Source organism: Phoenix dactylifera, chromosome 16 (genome assembly GCF_051530095.1).
Source record: "Phoenix dactylifera cultivar Ajwa chromosome 16, Ajwa_hap1_PhDact_Kaust_v1.1, whole genome shotgun sequence".
Classification (NCBI taxonomy): Eukaryota; Viridiplantae; Streptophyta; class Magnoliopsida; order Arecales; family Arecaceae; genus Phoenix; species Phoenix dactylifera.
In genome coordinates, this window is record NC_143205.1 from 1824706 (window position 1) to 1842503 (window position 17798).

The following is a 17798-nucleotide window of genomic DNA, read 5'->3' on the forward strand; positions in this document are numbered from 1 at the left end:
AGTTGCCATTTCCAATATAATCCCAAAATCCAGACTGCTCATATGTATCTGCCCTAAATTCGGTCAAATCAATTGATTCTCGGGTATCATCATGATAGCATTTTGCGGATTTGAGCTTAAGAACATCAAATTCTTCAACATCCACTCAAGAAAGAAAGAGATGCATTTATATACCTCATTTGTTGCATGTTATCTCAAATTCCAAGAACATGCTGAAATTGGACATTTGACCAGGTTATAGTTGCTATGGAGCAACAGAAGTCTAGGCTCCTGGCCTTGTGCAATTTGCTTGCTATAGGTTTTATTCCTCTTTGATGACCTTGTGGATCTCAGAACATATTGGATCTCCTTTATGCTTGTTTTAGGAGACATGACCAGCTATATCTGACAAATATTCTTCATATCTAAAAAGAAAGCTGAAAAGAAAAGCAGAAAGTGGAACATTTGGTGATATCTTTCCATGAGAATCTTTGTTCTAGTTGCACCTAGTTTTTTAGTTCCATGTTTCTCTATCAAGTGATTATAGAGAAAAAAATCCGATAGAACTAATATAACATGAAAAGCACCCTGAGAGCAAGGTTGTCAAATGAGTGAGCTCTTCGTGAGCCAATTCGATTGACCTCAAAATTTGGAGGCATGCTAGAACCATAACATAGGCTTCTAGTTGAGCCGAAATAAGTAGACATAATTTCAGTTCAAATTATTTTTAAGTTGTCGAAACGACTAATTAATCAGAATGGCCATCTGCAGTTGCCAAGATGGGGTTTTCTCCATTCAAATGTCGTAATCATGTGAGAGAGCTAACTAATGAGCTGCCTTTTGGAATGCCACTTTGCATGACAATGTCTGGAAGCCTCCTTTCTTCTTGGAGAGGTAGTGCACATCAACCAAGACTCAAGTCTCTGAAGCAGTATATTGAGCGCATTGCAAGTGCATTCCACTTCAAAGCTATGGCATCCTCTCGCAGCTATTGCCTCTGCTTCTATAAACTTGGGGCCTGAAAAATTGTAATAGATCAAACATTATGGGACTGCTATCACTTCACCTTGTTTAATTTTGGACTCCTAACTCCCATTCCATCCAATTTTTCTGGTTTTCTCCACATGTACCATCAAAGTTTGCTTTGAGTCTACCAGAAACTGGAGTGAGTTCCACCTTGAAGCTAACCCTTGAATTTCATTTATTCATGCACTATGAAATCCATGTTATAGGTTTTCTATGTTTTATAGTGATTGAAAGAGCTTGGAACTTCTTGTACCATATAAATTGCAGTCTGAGTTTCCATCCACAAAACAACTTACTTTTAGGCTTCCAGTATGAAACAACAAATATTAGTTTCCAACCCCCATTCGTTGTTCCTTATTTTTCCAATCACTGAAGGCTTGTAAAAATTCTTTCTCGCGATCACCTTGAACTAGCATTGATAATAGATTAGTGAACTAAGCAACACTCTAGTGGCCACATAACTCCATTCAAATTTGGGGTTTGAGTCCTGGTTGTCACAACCAAGTTGTTTGGACCTAGAAAATTTACCACAATTGAGTCATCCTTCCTTTAAGAACATTGACAATAGAATTGTACCAAGTGGATAGTCAAGCATGAGCTACCATGCATTTTAAAACTACAGGGACTCTGTTAGTTATGTCCTATGAGTATTGAAGTCATGAACAGATCAACTCAATGCAATACCACCTGCTAAGAGAAGGACATAAACCAGTATTTCCTGTGGGATACAATGGTCTTTGAGTGGACAACAGCAAGGTTGCAGAAACCATGATTCCAGTCTCAGAGTGTTTATGCTGGCAAACCAAGACATCTAATAAATAGTATACCAATTTACTTCAACCAGAATAATTAGATACCCGCATCTATTATATTATTGAAACCCTTTTGGGGCGTGGAAAATTTGGTCAGCTTTCCCATTGACCAACTTATCTATATTTTTATGCTTGTCCATATTGCCGAGTTACTTTCCCAAGAAAGTATTTATCCACAAAATGAGGAAAAGACTTACCCACTTAAGAGATGGTAAATTATTTTTCTATCAACCGATAAAACAGCCTTTTTATTTATTCGTAAAATACCCCTAACTCTATAATAATATTTATATAATAAAAGATATTATGGATAATATGGATAGATCTTAGCAACTTATCCGAAAAAGTAGTAATATAAAAAAATATAATTAACAGATTCTGAGGTCACCTTCCGTTGTTTAAAAAATATGGGTATTTTTTTCTATCTAAATATTTCGTGGAAAATACTAAGAAAATTACAGATTGCCGGCTAGGTTTTTTCTCTCACAAAAAAATGGGCCCTTTGAGTAAACTAGTTATACCCATCAAACCTCTATGCCAACTTCACAAATCTATCAAAGTCCACATGGACCACAGAGAATAACATTGGGTGAGCCACCAATGATTCATGGAAATAGCATGAATGCCCATGTCAAGCACTTGGCATAACACCTGCAAAGATTCAAACAAAACCTCCTGCGACCACTGATTGACAATCCAGTTTGCCAACTCGATCATACATGAAGAACAACTAGTCACATTTAATTGATCTTAACTGAAAGGGAAATCAGCATATATACCACTCAATTGGAATTATCGCAGAATGAACCACTATAAACCTTGCATGTAATCTTTTAAAATAAAAATCTTCTTCATATTCTGTAACATGAGAATGGCACCAACTGCAAAATGAGCTGCACATGAACTAGATGGAAGATGTTTTCAGAACTGCAAGAAGTGCTGGGACTGAAAATTCTACATAATAGCAGATACACCAAGGAGGCCAAACCTCAACTTAATAATTATGATGGTCTTACACCAGACTCTTTTTCAGTCTTCTGCCTGGATAAACTGGGAAGATTGGTGCACCATTTTTGCATAGGATTAACAACATTATATCTGGGGAGGGGGGCGGGGGGTGGGGGAGAAATAAAAGACTAACAGATAGCATCTTCCACATTGTCCAAGCAAACAGCTGATCACATGCCCATCCTATCGAACATGATATCTGTACTTTTCGCAACAGAGTGCTCCAAAGAGCAAGACTTAGGAGGATGATATCCCTCCTTTTTGGATATCCTTTTTGGGTCAAAATGCAAAGGAACTACAGCAATCTATTTTGCATTCCATTCGAGTTCTAAAGCATAAGAAATATTTGAAATTAAAAAATGACAGAAAAAGAAGAAACTGTAAATAATTTTGTATTTTATTCGGTATTCAAGGTATAAGAACAATTTGTGTAAACGAATTGAAGGAATCGAAAGGGTAGACTGACCTACAAGACAGTGGAATGCCCACCATCAAAAATTGATCCATCAAAAATGTAAAATTGAACTACCAAAACTCCTCTATCATCTTTGGCAAGGTCCCCTGACCCACAAAGGTAAAAATACTACTTAGGCCAAGAACCTCGACTATTTAGTCATGCCAGCACCTCTATTAGAGGCCTGCACAAAGAATCAATTACTCGAGCCTTTCAGTCCTAAATCTCTGTTAAGTGATTTGCCACCCTAAGTCCATGCTTTTCTGATTTCTGTAGTTAGAACACAGTAAGAAGTTCTAGTTAGCAGCAGCCTGACTCATCCTTCTAAGACTTTTCTGAGAATCCGCCCTGCTCAACACTACCTGTCACCTTGAGAACTTTCGGCCCAGAATCCATAAATGCTGATTCCCTGATGGTCTCCCCCAGGCTAGAATGGTGAACTTCTTTTCTGTTTTGCCCTTTAAATTTCAATTTCATGGCATCATCAATTATTGCCAGCTTTGCATCCTGTGGAGGTTGCCTATCCTTTAATGATGGCAAATGCATAGCTCTTTCATCTGAACGGCACCTTCGCAATTGTTTAAACACCTGGAAGTAGTAAGGCATGTCTTAGTATCGTAGCAAGAGAGGAAAAACCAAGATGATAATCATGTCTTTAGTTTACTCAAAAAAGAAAAGGGATAACTGCAATGTCAGTTAAACTACAAAATAAAATGGTTGAAAAAAAAAAAATAGATCGCACTGTATACTAACAAAGATGCATAAACACAAGCATACACACTTCTGCTTCTACATACACAAGCACTCCCATGCAAGCCACTCATTCAACCTGCACACCTTGTCCTTCACTATCATGGCCACACCTCCATCTGCTCCACCCATACAAACCAGCTCTCCATGGCAACCACCTCTATAACCATTCCATAACAATAATCATAACCATTCAGCTCTATCCCAATTATTGGGATCTTGCAACTCCCTACATTCCCAAGCAAGCCTTACCCTATGCTTGCAATCTGACCCATGTATCAATCACCCCTCCTAATCCTATGAGTCTTTCCGCCTAACCTTCTCCACTCCCCACTCCTGCTGCCGACACCACCTCTAGTTTAACTCTTAGGGCCCATTTTTAGAGGGTGAAAAACTTACCTAGGAATCTGTATTTTTCTGAATAACTATTTTTCAGGCAACATTTAGATAGGAAAATAATTATCCATGTTCTTTTATGCATTGAAAAATAGCTCCATCTGTTACCCATTTTCTTTTACATTACTACTTTTCTGGATAAGTTGCTAAGATCTATCTATATTTTTCATAATATCCTTATTTATAAAAATATTATTATATTATATTATATTATATTGTATTCTACTGTATTATATTATATTATATTACTGTATGATGATACAATATTATATTATATATTATGATGTATTAGATTATATTATATATAACATAACATTAGGGGTGAATGTGGGTTGGATAGCATCCATCTACATCCGTTTTCATATCTAAATCTATCCGAATATGAATAGAAATATGAGCATCTTATTAATATCTATATCCGTCAAAGAAAAATGAATATAGAAATGTAATAAACAACTATTTGATCCATATCTGAAAATCCAATTTTATTTGAAATCCTATTTAATTTTATATAGTACTCATAAACTTCTAAGAAAAATATATGACGATATTAACATGCTATTAACTTGATTTACCATCTGCCTAGTAATATCTTTGATTATGTGTTCATAAAGTTTGATTATTCAACTTATATCTCTATTTTTATTCGTACTTCTAGCATCTGATTTGTACATGTATCTATTTAAAACAAATATGGATGCGGATATACTGGTATCCAATCCAGTTTCAGCCTAATATAACATATAATAATATATAATATAATATAGATTATATATATTATATTGTATTATATTATATTATATTATATTATATTATATTATATATTATGTCATTATATTATTGATATTATCTTATTATTATAGGGTTAAGGGTATTTTAGGACAAAATAAAAAGGTTATTTTTCCGGCTGATGGAAAAATGACTTACCCAACTCTTAGGTGGATAAGACTTTTTCTTTATTTCATGGGTAAATGCTATCCATAGGAAAATATCTTACCCATCTAGAGAAGCATGACAACATGAGTAGGTCAATAGAAAAGTTGACCAACTTTTTCATGATATTTACTGCCAAAGAATACGCCCTTAAAAGTAGTCACAAGCTAGTTGGAAATAGGTACCAGTGAAGGGGGAAATGATAGACTACAAAATATAGGTATAGGGATAAAGGTTGGCTCGGCAAAAGTAGTCAGATACATAGTTGAGGTTGAAAGTGTGGGGCAAACAAACAAGAGAGAATTGAGGAGACTTCAGGTAAAGTGTGGTGGATTTTCTAGTCTAAAACAAACAAACATCTTTTCAAGTCCAAAGTTAGTCTTTGATTTAAATGAACAACACCTAAAAACATGGTCTCAAATTCTGATGGGACGTCTTATAAGGCACCTGAATGAGGTACCGACCCGAGTGCTAGGATAGGACCGTCCCACCATTATCCCAACATCCCGCTTGGCCCATCTTGGGACACCCATTTCCTAAGTATCGGGACAAGGCGGGATGGTAGCACATCTCATTCCATGGGCAAATCGGGACAACCCCATCCCACAGGACTTAAACCCTTTCCTAAAACAAAGAGAAAAGTGCCGATTTTAGCCTCCTTCCATACATCATTTATTACCCAAACAACTGATCTCCAATCTATGAAGAAATTATATAAATAAACATTTACACAAACTAGGAAATATCCAAGAATAACTTTTAACTATTGAGAACTCACCATAAGTAGACTGATATTGAGAACTGGAGGTGCAGGAAAAAACTGAAACATAAGATCTAAACAATGACCTCAATATATGTCTTTTTAAAGACACATCTTAATTTCACAATCACAAGGAGACCCCATTAGAATGAGCCATTGACACAATTCACCCAGCTATTTAGAATGTCTAGAGAAACTTAGTTAAATTAATGAAAAGGAGAGCTTGAGGATCAGCATAAGATAAAGAACTAGAATAATGTTAACAAGCTACAACTTGAGCAACAGTAATCTGATGCAGAACTCAGACACAACAGCTAGGCAACATGCTCTGTTTTTCAATAAAGTAAAATCTAAATCAAATCCGGCTGATGGTAACAAGTCAGTTATCTACTCCAGAACATATGATCTATTAGACTAGTTGTACTTCCCCTAAATAAAAATATAAAAGGAAGATTTAAACCTATCATTGCAATATGAACATATTATTTACATTCCAGTAATGTCTGTGTACAGATCACCAAGGTCACAGAACCCACCATGCACATGTACAATTGGACAATTGCTGTCATTATGGGAAGGATGAATTGCTTACCTAGACAACATCCATATCCTTTTCTGCAGTTTCAGTGAATATCTACAGCATATAGAAGCTACAGTAACCCCCATGTATCACGACAGTCATGTAAAATATCCCATGAGTTTACTAAGCATATATCGACGTCAATCTTTACTAATTCAAGATCATCATTTTGCTAAGATGATTCCACTGTCATATGTTTCCCTTGGCTTTTTAAGTTGCTTGTTTCCTCAAGTCACAAACTATCAAGATTTAGCCATTGCTAGCAATCATCATTTGGTGAGGAGGAAGGTATTGTGTGATAGCATAAGTGCTCATAAAAATTGTACTTAAGATGTCCCAGAGTTCTTTCACAATATAATTACAACCATGTGACCTTATCATTGTTGTTCAGATATAGAGAATTATTGCCCTGGTAAGTTGTAACACTTCTTCCCAGCTCTTGTTTACTATGTAAAAATAACCACAAGGTGTGAAAGCAGTGCAGAAGAAGACAACGCTAGTGAAATTTTGTAAGCACATAATTGCACTAATCAGCCAAAGTACATAGTGACTATAAAATACCTGCTTTTCAGGAAGCCTTGGGCTCATCATGTCACTTTCTGTTTTCCTTACTATGCTCATAGTTGACCTGCGTTTGACTCGGAATATTTCCGAATCAGAATCATCACTGTCATGCAGGACCGAAATAACACTGGAATCAGAATGATAGGCAGCTCTACATTTATTGGGTGGTGGAATTAGTTGGATGGGTCCAGAAGCAGTGTGTGAGATATTTCTGGAACGCTTAGTTGGGACTAACTTATCTCTGTTAGAATTTGTGCATCCCTACATAAAGAGATGAAAAATTATGTTCCAGAAAAATCAAGATAATCAAGATATTAACATATCATTTCTCCAAATGAATAAAAAAATCTAATATCCTGTGAAAAACTGAAGAAAATGCAAACAAACGACCAACTACTGTCTTCTTACATTATTGTACAGGGAAAAGCCATCAAGTAGTTCTTGAGATGATGACAAGTTTGATACTGCAGAGGAGAGCATAGAATCGACTGCATCATAATTGATGCATTCCCTTTGTAAAGCACAATCTAAACTTTGTGAATGGATCTCTGGTTGTTCCTCATTTCCATTACTTGCTTTGAACTTTATGTTGCAATATGGCTCATATCCATCTCCTTCAGTAGAAAGGAAAAAGTTTGGTTGCAGACACTGGTCATCTTCTACTTGTTTCTGAAATTCTCTTAATATTCCATCTTCCTGCTCAAACTTCTGGGATACAGCCTCCAATGCCAAAAGGTCCATCCTCAAAAAGACAACACGATTGCCACCACAATAACAGCTTTTTATCTCTTTCTCTGTCATATAAAAATATGATATAATCAAATCACTTATAAAATCATTTACATACAGACAGAACTCCCAAAAAAAGGATCATTCTAATCTATACCATGATAAATGCAGATAGGCTGTGCATTACAGTTGCACTTGACATAAGATATATAGCAGTCACGTTGGCAAAGGCTGCAGAGTACTGTCCCAGGAACATCTGGAGAATAGCGCATGCAAGCTCCTAATTTCATCAGGAACCAGTGAGCAAAGTGCTGGGTTCGCATTAATTGCACAAAGGGAACCTTGACACAGCGTTGAGAGGGCAAATCTTTAACTAATGGAGCAAGATTTGTGGCATCAAGATTTGACAATCTCCTATAAAGAAGCATCGCTTCCTTGCATAGGAGCTCCTCATATGGAAGTAATGGTGTCCTGTTAAGAAGCGCATATCGCTGGCTAGCCACAGACCCAAGTGGAAACCAATCACCGATAGCAAAGTTCACTGCCTCTCCACAATTGAAGCCTAAAGTTTAACCGAAAGAACAGTAAGTTAGAACAATTTGCAAGTACTAATATGATTGTTTGATGCATTTGCATAACTTTGATTTGTTGCATCAAACATTAACGAAGACGAACATAACATCTCACCATGACTAAAACCAGCATGATATGCTCGAGGAAAGGTTATAATAAACTCTCCAGGTCTCTGTACAGCTTTATAAACAGGAACATCATGCTCTAACAATATATTGGGCGGAAACATGATTGTCTTTCCAACGAGTGTGTCAAATACTGCATCATCTCCATCAGTAGATAAGACCTCATGAGCATATACATGCTTCTGAACCACTTTTTCAAAGCTAGAAGCAGCATGTCCTGGAACTCCATACCAAGTTTTAGATGCTCCACAATGATGGTAGTTGATGCTGCCAAACAATGGTTAAAAAGAAAGTTATTCATCTCACAACATAAAGTGCAGATAAGAAACGATGGCTAAGATTCTATAGGTTATTCTTCATACCTATACAGGTAATGGTCTTCCACATGCCAAGCAAACATACTAAAGAGCATACCAATGTACAGCATGGGATCTGTTACACCCTGTAATACATCACAAAAATGAAAGAAGAGACTTAGAACATGGAGTGATTATTTTCACCGAGTCTTCAAAAAGTTCGAATGATCATTTGCCTACCGGGATAGGTTCCCCTAGCAGTTGCAATACAGAGTTGGGAAGTCGAGAAAACCTCTGAAAACAATAATAAAAAATAATAATCATTAAGCAGCAAAACAACCTCTTAGTCAATGTGCAAAAAACTGCCATGTTGGATTAAGTGTAAAGTAGAAGACAGATCTGTGTGAGTCAACTAGACATCCTGAAATAATCTACTGAGACATTAGGCCACAGTTCATTGGTATTTTGTTCCATTTTATTTCAGCTGAAGCAGAAATGCTCGTCTTAATCATGGATTGAGTGATCACATGCCAGTAGCTTGACGGCCTATCACTCAATGGTGCATTCCATATCATGCCAAACCATTGCTTGGCATGCACTGGCATGGCTGTGTGCGAAGCACTAGCATACAATCAGTAATGCACTCATATGCCAGAAAGGCATTGGCGTAGACCTTACAATGAAATATTGTGTTCGCAGGCTGGCACTATAATTCATGATAGTCTACAATATCCTAAGGTGTATACCACATGTGTAGTCTACACTCTACAGGATATTTTCTAAACATCGTAAATTAGTGTTTCAATTAAATGCATCATAATTCATCTAATTCAAAAACAAACAAAAGACACAGTACCTTATCATAATCAGTGAATAGCTATAACTAAGACAATTTATAGCAAATTGGTTTTCAAAGATTCACTGCTTATTTAAACAATTTTTAGATAACATAATGTGTCTCAGATTAGAGTGCTTTGATTTTCGGAACAACATGCTAGAACATAAGCAAAACAAGTATATACCCATTTTAGCTTTCCCATTTTGTCATATCTGGCCAAGGTTGACATAAATCCATTTCAGCTTTCCATTAGTCGAACAAGAACCCAAATTGTTCCACATGAAATATAAGTGTCTAGAAGAAAAGAAGAAAAACAACACCTTCAAGTTCCACTTGCTTTTTCCAAGTTGATCGCTAGAAGAAGATGAGAAGGCGCTACCATCTACGTCACATGCATACTCCACGAACTCTGTCTTGCCATGAGCAATTTCATGCCAAAATTCCTCTTCCAAGTACTTAGCTGGTAGGCCTCCAGCACTAGAATAACGTCGAGCAAACACATTGTTTGCCATCTTCTCAAACTCCTTGAATGTATAATTTCTGAAGGAAATGCAGAAAGTCATACAATGTAGAAAGTAGAAGATCAACAATCACACTTACACTTAGTTGCTCACATTCCACTCATGTAAAAAGTGATTTTGTCATTTGTATCCCACTCAGCAAGGCGCAGAGGTTGTACTCTAGTAGTGAACTTAAATCCAGCTTTCTCCTTCAACAACACAACACCAGCAGGCACAGAAGCATTTAACGGGGAAATGATCTTACATATGCCTGAAACATGATAGCATGATATCAGCTCCTACAGTTTTCAAATAGATATAGGAAAAACAACCATTATGTGAACTTCAAGGAACAGAGAGAAGAAGGGACAGGTGACAATTTGCCAAACTGTGCTCCACCTGCTTTCATAACTCTAACTTGGCAATGACTAGACTACCTAAAGTCACATCGGAGTGTCGAGTTACCATTAGATTAGAGTAAAAATTGGAGTTTTCAGTTAACCTTCCTGTGAATATTTCAAAATTTAATAAAGGTAATCCAGTAAGTTGACGAGTTTTTTTTTTTTAATCCCTAAATATTGTGTATCAAATTTCACTATGTAAATGCATGAGTGTCTTTCTTTTTTATTAGTCAAAATTATGCACATTTAATTTTGTAGTCAAGACCAATGACATCAATGAGAGTGAACCTTAGCGCAACAATAAGGTTGCTCCATTATGACCTAAATATCATGGGTTCGAAACTCAGAAGCAGTCTTTCCACATATAGGGGTAAGGCTGCACACAACCTAGAGCTGATCATGGGTCGGGCTTGGGCACAGACAAGGTCAAATTTCAAATAGACCCGGCCCGAAGAACGATTAAAAATGAATAGAGTTTAGGCTCGAGGCCCGGCCCGTGATTAACTCTAATACAACCTGACCCTTCCCAGACCTTGTAGTGGCAGGAGCCTTGTGCAATAAGTTACCCTTTTAGACCAATAACATAAATCAAATAGTCGATCTCTTTAAGGTAAACACCAAAAGTATAGTATTATTTCAAGAAAAGGATTATCTTTGATATCAAATGCATGAGCTTCCATTACTTGTAACTGGATATGCAGCATTTTGTGCAATAATAGCATCGTGTATCATTCAATTCGATAATAAATAAACAAAAAAATGAATAAAATGATTTTGGCCTCTGCTGATACTATCAGTAATATAGTAAGGATACACTGCATAAATGCACCCATCTCAATTCTCATGAAGGCAAGAAATGGCCTTTTTAAAAAATGACAAGCTTTTAAATAGAAGAGAGATTTTTGTCAAGGAAACATGACGTGAGAAGTCAAACCATATGCCATCATTTCTGATTAGGAAGAAAGAACAATATATTTAATAAAATAAACATCAAAGATGGTTTCTACTACGTATTTTCCAATCAGTCCATAATGATATCAATTTCATCACATAAAGCTAGATGGCAACTAGAATGTGATTCTGTACCACTAGTAAGCATAGTGTCAGCTCAAAACATAATTACAAACAAGAAAAACAGAAAACATATGACATTACCAAATTTAGATGCTACAGGAGCTATCTTCTGGAGATAAATTAAGGGATCCTCAAACTCCTCCTTCGTTGGACAGAACACAGGACATTCTGGAATCTCATTGATCCAGTCAAAATTTGGCATGTCAAATTTTTCCACCTTATGCTTCGGACAAGCATCCTTCAAAGGAGCACCTAAATGAGAAAATTCATCAGCATTTCTTTGCATTCTTGTCCAACATGATGTGGAGGTTCTCAAAGCATCCTCACTACTTCTAGTCAACATATTTGTGACATCTTCCCCTCCAGGGGCTCCAGACAACTTCAAACGTTGGAGCCGTTTACGTTTCAGAATTTCTAATCCATTTTTAAACTCTCTCGACAAAGGAGCCCTTCCTTCAACCTGTCAAAAAGGAGGGACTAAATAAGATCAAAATCAAATGAGTCAAATAAATTACCAATATCGCCTTACATTTCTTCTGTAAGAAGAATTCATGAAAATAAATAATTAAATTAAAAATTTGCAGCTTTTGTGGTTCAACTTCTATAAAAATATTTTGTCATAAAGTAGCAAAACAAAGTGCAGCTTCTGATGTGGGGAAAACAAGCATAAGTGGCTCTAACACCTGAAGGTCAAGAAGGGGAAGACCTTTACATTCTGATGGGATTTAGGTCCTCTAGAAAACCAAAGCTGAATTGCTGGAAGTTAAAATCAGATTTGACTATATGACGAAATTCCATGGAAACTAGGCTTGGAATAACACAGCTAAATGAGATTAGGTAAGATTCCAGTGCCTTTTCATGTCTTAATGGAGGCTTTATGGGAAAATAGGTTAAACTCGGTTTAGGGATGATAAATAAAGGAGGACAAGAAGATAAAAAAAAGGAAAAGTGTGGACAAGATTAGTTCAGGCTTTTGTAATTTTTTTTTTATATAAAAAAAGCAAGAGATTCAAGCGCATGTGCAGCTCATTTCATAAAATATACAAAATAATGAAGACATGCTTTTCTAGATGGAAAGATAGGTGGATTTGTAGTCATGTTGAATTTCAGTTACAAGTTAAGCTTTTAGCACCTTGGACAGCTGGCATGTTGGATTTACCAAATTGGGTGTTTAACATTTGGTATTATAGCGAGCCCAGCACCTTGAGTTAGTTTGCATTGCAAAGGAAAACAGTTCTGAAATGGGAAAAAGTGGGCTAGAACTACTAGAATTGGTGTAAAGGGCTGCCAAGTACAAATAAATAGACATGTCATATGGAAGGACGACCTAACCATGACCAAAGTGAGATCCATTACTAGAAAAGACTACTTCAACCAGAACACGAGGGCATGTCAATCTACTTTAGTACTATAGAAGGCTTTTTGCCCTTTATCAAGTAGGCATTTTAGGTGTACTCATCTGGGCCTTAATTAATCATGGTGCAAATTCTAGATATTGCCTTTTCGGCAATCAGAAGGTACAAAACCATGGATCATGTATAGCATTATCACTCTAAATGGGATAATCTGGCTATCTAAGAAGTTATCTGAAAAGTAGAGACAAGCAAATCTCAATTGATAATTCAGCCATACAAGATATGGAATATTGGTCTGCTCCTGGGAAATGCAAGATACGAAAAAAGTAAAAAAAATCAAGATCCCATTGAACTCCATGACAGATTCCTGCATAAATAAATAATAAAATATATGTTCCCCTACCCAATATAGAGAAGAGAAGCATGTCATATCCTTGTCCTTAGGGCTGAAGATTTGGAAAATACACTTAAAGATTGCACTGACCTTCCTTAAGAGAATCTACACTAGCATGTGAGCCCATTGACCCAACATCTTCATGAATGTCTGGTTGTTCAATATCTCCATAAATATTCTGAGGGATATGAATTATTCTAGAATGTTAGATTTACAGAGAGAGTTGATCCTAGAATGCAGCATCCTTGGAGACACAAATAGACTATCAAGATTTACAAACCTGTGCAATAGGACATGTATTATAGAGGTCCCCTACTGGTATAAAATTTGAGAGCACTTCAACAGTGAATCTTCTAATCTTTCAAGTTCAAGCCATGCCATGAAGTGCCAACAATCAATTATATGTTTTAGAGCATTAAGTGCCTATAGACTGCCTGCTTTTTTAACAGATATGCTTTCGCATGTGAATAACTACCAATCCTTTCCCATATATGGCCCTAGTGATGAGGGACAATAGCCTGCACAAAAGCTGCTTTAGCACCAATCTTGAGGCATCATGTCATCACCAAAATTTTTAGCCCCAGCATGATGGTACAAGAGGTCCAGTCCATTTACATGCCCAGTCTCAAGGAGGGTTGCAAATGGTGCAATATCTACAGTCTTTGACAAATAATTTATAGCAATTCTACATCAATAATTTTCTCAATGCAGGAGGATTCTAGGATTTCGTAAAGTATTCAACATAATGGACAACTTCTTGGGATATGTGGGTTACCCATCTTTAAAAAATAACAAGAAAATATATTGCACTAGAGCTTACCAATAAAACATTGTGATAATATAACAAAAGTTTATGCACTACTAATTTAAAAACAATCCTAGATGAGAACAAGGGACAGGTGCTCTGCCTAAGAGTAGCACAAAGTGGTGCAAGAAAGACAAAGGCCAAAAATGTCATTCATGGGTATCTACGAAGTTCTAGAGCACCATCAAACTAAAAAACTTGACTAAGAGTCAATCATAAGTTTGTAAGGCAGTTTATGATCATCATCATCATCATCATCATTGACCTTGATCTAATATTGCACGGTTCAAACCCAAGATCCATCTTCAAAATAACTCATCAAATTTAACAAATAGAAAGTTGATCTTAATCTTGCTGAGACCTATCACATGGCTCTTATTTGACATCTTGTTTTGCATGTGATGATTGCGGAAAATCATTAAGGGGAAAATGCTAGTCTTTTTGAGTTGTACCACTGTTCCTATGCAGCAGGTTGTATATTTATCCTCGAGAAGTCCGTCAACATAAGGCTTGCAATACAAAATCGGTATAGCTGCAGCACCACATCTCTCACGCCAAAAGGAAGAAAGATAAAGGTCAGTCCTAAATTGGAGTTCTTGCAGGCAACAGGTAATTAATGGCAAGTACGTTTTGCTCTTACCTTTCCCTAATGGATAACTACATTAATTTTATCACTTTTAGTGCTCTCCATTGAATTCTTCTAGTCAGCATAACTGGTTAAAATTTAAGATTTTTCAAGAATTAGAAAGGAGAGAGACTGCTTGTGATTTGATCAGCACTTCAAACAAATTGTATAAGAGGATGGATATCCAGATATGGCACACATATAAGATCTTTTCAGTAGCAACTTCTCCAAGAATTCCTCGTTCCCCCCCTTCCTTCAATGTTCATCATGCACATCACTCAACCAACCAACTTCCAGTGAAAGAAAGCCATTGCAGTCATGTAATGATTTCGTCTAACCAGAAACAATAATTTGATGGAAATCGTTTGCTTAAGATATGATAATGACTGCTATTTGATCTGGATTGACAAGACTCACCTCTCTCGATCGACCTGTAGCCGTTGCCCTCCTTGTACTCATGATGTTCTCAACCACAGGAGGTTCGTGCAGCTCCTTGTGCTTTCTCAAGCTCCAGATGACGTGCAAACACAATCTAGGCAGACCTAAGACTCAAAACCTTAACTCACAACTCCCTTCCAGGCATTAAAATCTCTGAACTGCTTCCTTTATAAGGAGTTGGGACGCATTGGTGTATAAGTTGGTGAGAAAGCCCCTTCTTGACAGACTCCGACTCAAACAAGGATACATGTTTCTCCTTCTCAAAGTCTAAATTGTTGCAATTGAGGAAAGAGAAAAAGAATGGAAAGAGACCAAATTTATCAAATCTAAACGGAAAGTAGAAAATTTATCAAAAAAGGAAAGGAGAAAATTTCCTTTCTTTTTTAATAATCTAAAAGGAAAAGGAAAATTCTTCTCAGTCATAAAATTCAAACGTTAGCATTGGTTAAAAAAAGAATATTAAGGAAACAGAAATCCAACGGCCAAGCCACGAAACATATTATCCACTAAAAGAAATAAAATCCGAGCCGATAGCAAAATCTTTTATCCATATATATAAGAAAAAATTCAAAGAAGAAAAAGAAGAAGAGGTCAAAAAATAGATATATTTGGGAGATCTCAAGCGCGTACCATCTCATACCGATCGCCGATCTCGTGCCACTCGACCCGCCCACTCTCGACTCAAGAAACTCCAAAACCGAGCCCTCCGACGCAGAAAAAGAACCCTAGAAATCGAATCCTACCTTCAGAGTCGAATAAACGGTCGCTCTTCTCGAAGAGGTAGGCCACATTCCCCACGCAACAACGAATCAAGCCAAGATCCGGAGCTCCCCTCCGAATCCAACCGAAACGTCCGAGAATTCCCCCCAGGAGACCGAGCCACGACCGGAGGACGCCGGAGTCCGCCGGAGTATTGTGTATACCGTCGAGGAACCGCCGGTACTCAGGCCAACGAGAAGGGCTTCCGGCGGCGGGGAGATATAGGAGGGAAAGCGGAACGGAGGACGAGCTTGTCTCCCTTCTTTAAAAAATATAATAATAATAATAATAACGGAAAAGCTCGCCGATTCCGTTTCCCGTTCACACGTGCGGTAGAATTCACACTCGAAGGCGTTTGTGTTTTTGACAAATAACCGCTTTTGACTTCCAAAATGACTGATTAGTCACTACTCGCATCACCAACCTTCAAGACTTTTCAATAGTTTAGGTTAGCTGCTACATATTTGCTAACAACTCTTTAAAACTCGGTGTCTTTAAGACTCAATGTTATATTTATAATATCCCCAAAAGTTATCGAATTTAATGTAATAATGAGATAAAAAAGTACGAAATTTTTATAAATAATCAAAATGCCCAATAAGTTTATTAGTTCATTGTTACGATGATTAGCCTTTTGGAATGCTCTCAGAACATTCTCATGGTAAACCGTATCATGCTCTAGCAACAAATGCTATCGATCTAGGGCCTTAAATAGTTTTTTTGACTCCAATCCTTCTATATCCCCAATGCCGAAGTCCAACCGAGAATTATCATTACCTTGATACAGTAGATCCTTCTTTTATTAGGGAGAAATTAAAAAAAAGGAGATAAAAATTATGGTCTTCTATGTGCATGCACACATCTTCCATTACGAGCTCGTTTGGTTCGCGGAAAGCATTTTCCCTCCTAGGAATATAATTTCTGGAAAACAAATTCCTAGGAAGAAGATGTCTAGGAAAGTACTTTTGGCATGTTTGGTTGACCATGGGAAAGTGACAAATTTTTAAAGTGCTTATATTTGGTTGGCCATCCATTTTTCTGGAAAAGTTATGTATAATTTCTATTATGCCCTTAATAAAAATTAAGTCTTTAATGCCTCTTTAATGCTTCTTTAATGCTGAAGGGTCTTTTTGGGATAAAATAAAAATAAAGTGATTCCCGCCTCATGGAAAAGTAACTTTCCCATGTTTCTCATGGAAAAGAGTTTTCCATGAAATGAGGAATCATATTCCCATAGGATTACAACTTCCCATCTCTCTTCTTTGAAAACTCCAACCAAACAAGAGGCATCTCATTACTTTCCCGTTGACCACACTTGGATAAGACAAATAAAAGAAAGACTTGAAACGAGCCCTACATTTTGGCATAAGAAAGAAGTTTGGAATAACTAATTGTCTAGGATTATCATAGCCATTGCTAACTAGCGAGAGAAAACCCATACGACTACAACAACATTATGAACCCTAAGAAATAGAAAGTGCTTTCTACGTCTGTTTTCCACTTCTAGCGGTTCTAGTAATTATTACTTGTAGCCTTCGTGCTATGCACATCATAAACATGATTGCTCTACAACTTCAAATCGATAATCATATTCAGCCTTTGGCTTGTGCTAACCATCTCTCTT

The 17798-nt window shown here is 36.8% G+C and overlaps 1 protein-coding gene across 1 annotated transcript; it reads right to left on the reverse strand.

The window, feature by feature from the left end:
- Positions 1-3198: 3198 nt before the first annotated feature.
- On the reverse strand, positions 3199-16602 carry LOC103716374 (lysine-specific demethylase JMJ13-like). The gene is made up of 11 exons (XM_039114737.2): positions 16046-16602; positions 11880-12258; positions 10438-10594; positions 10144-10363; positions 9226-9279; positions 9052-9131; positions 8679-8956; positions 8149-8553; positions 7671-8056; positions 7260-7523; positions 3199-3867 (listed from the first exon to the last, which is right to left on the reverse strand). Exons 1-11 carry the CDS (start codon positions 16046-16048, stop codon positions 3604-3606), a joined length of 2490 nt encoding a protein of 829 aa, XP_038970665.2. The 5' UTR covers positions 16049-16602; the 3' UTR covers positions 3199-3603.
- Between the last annotated feature and the right edge of the window lie 1196 nt (positions 16603-17798).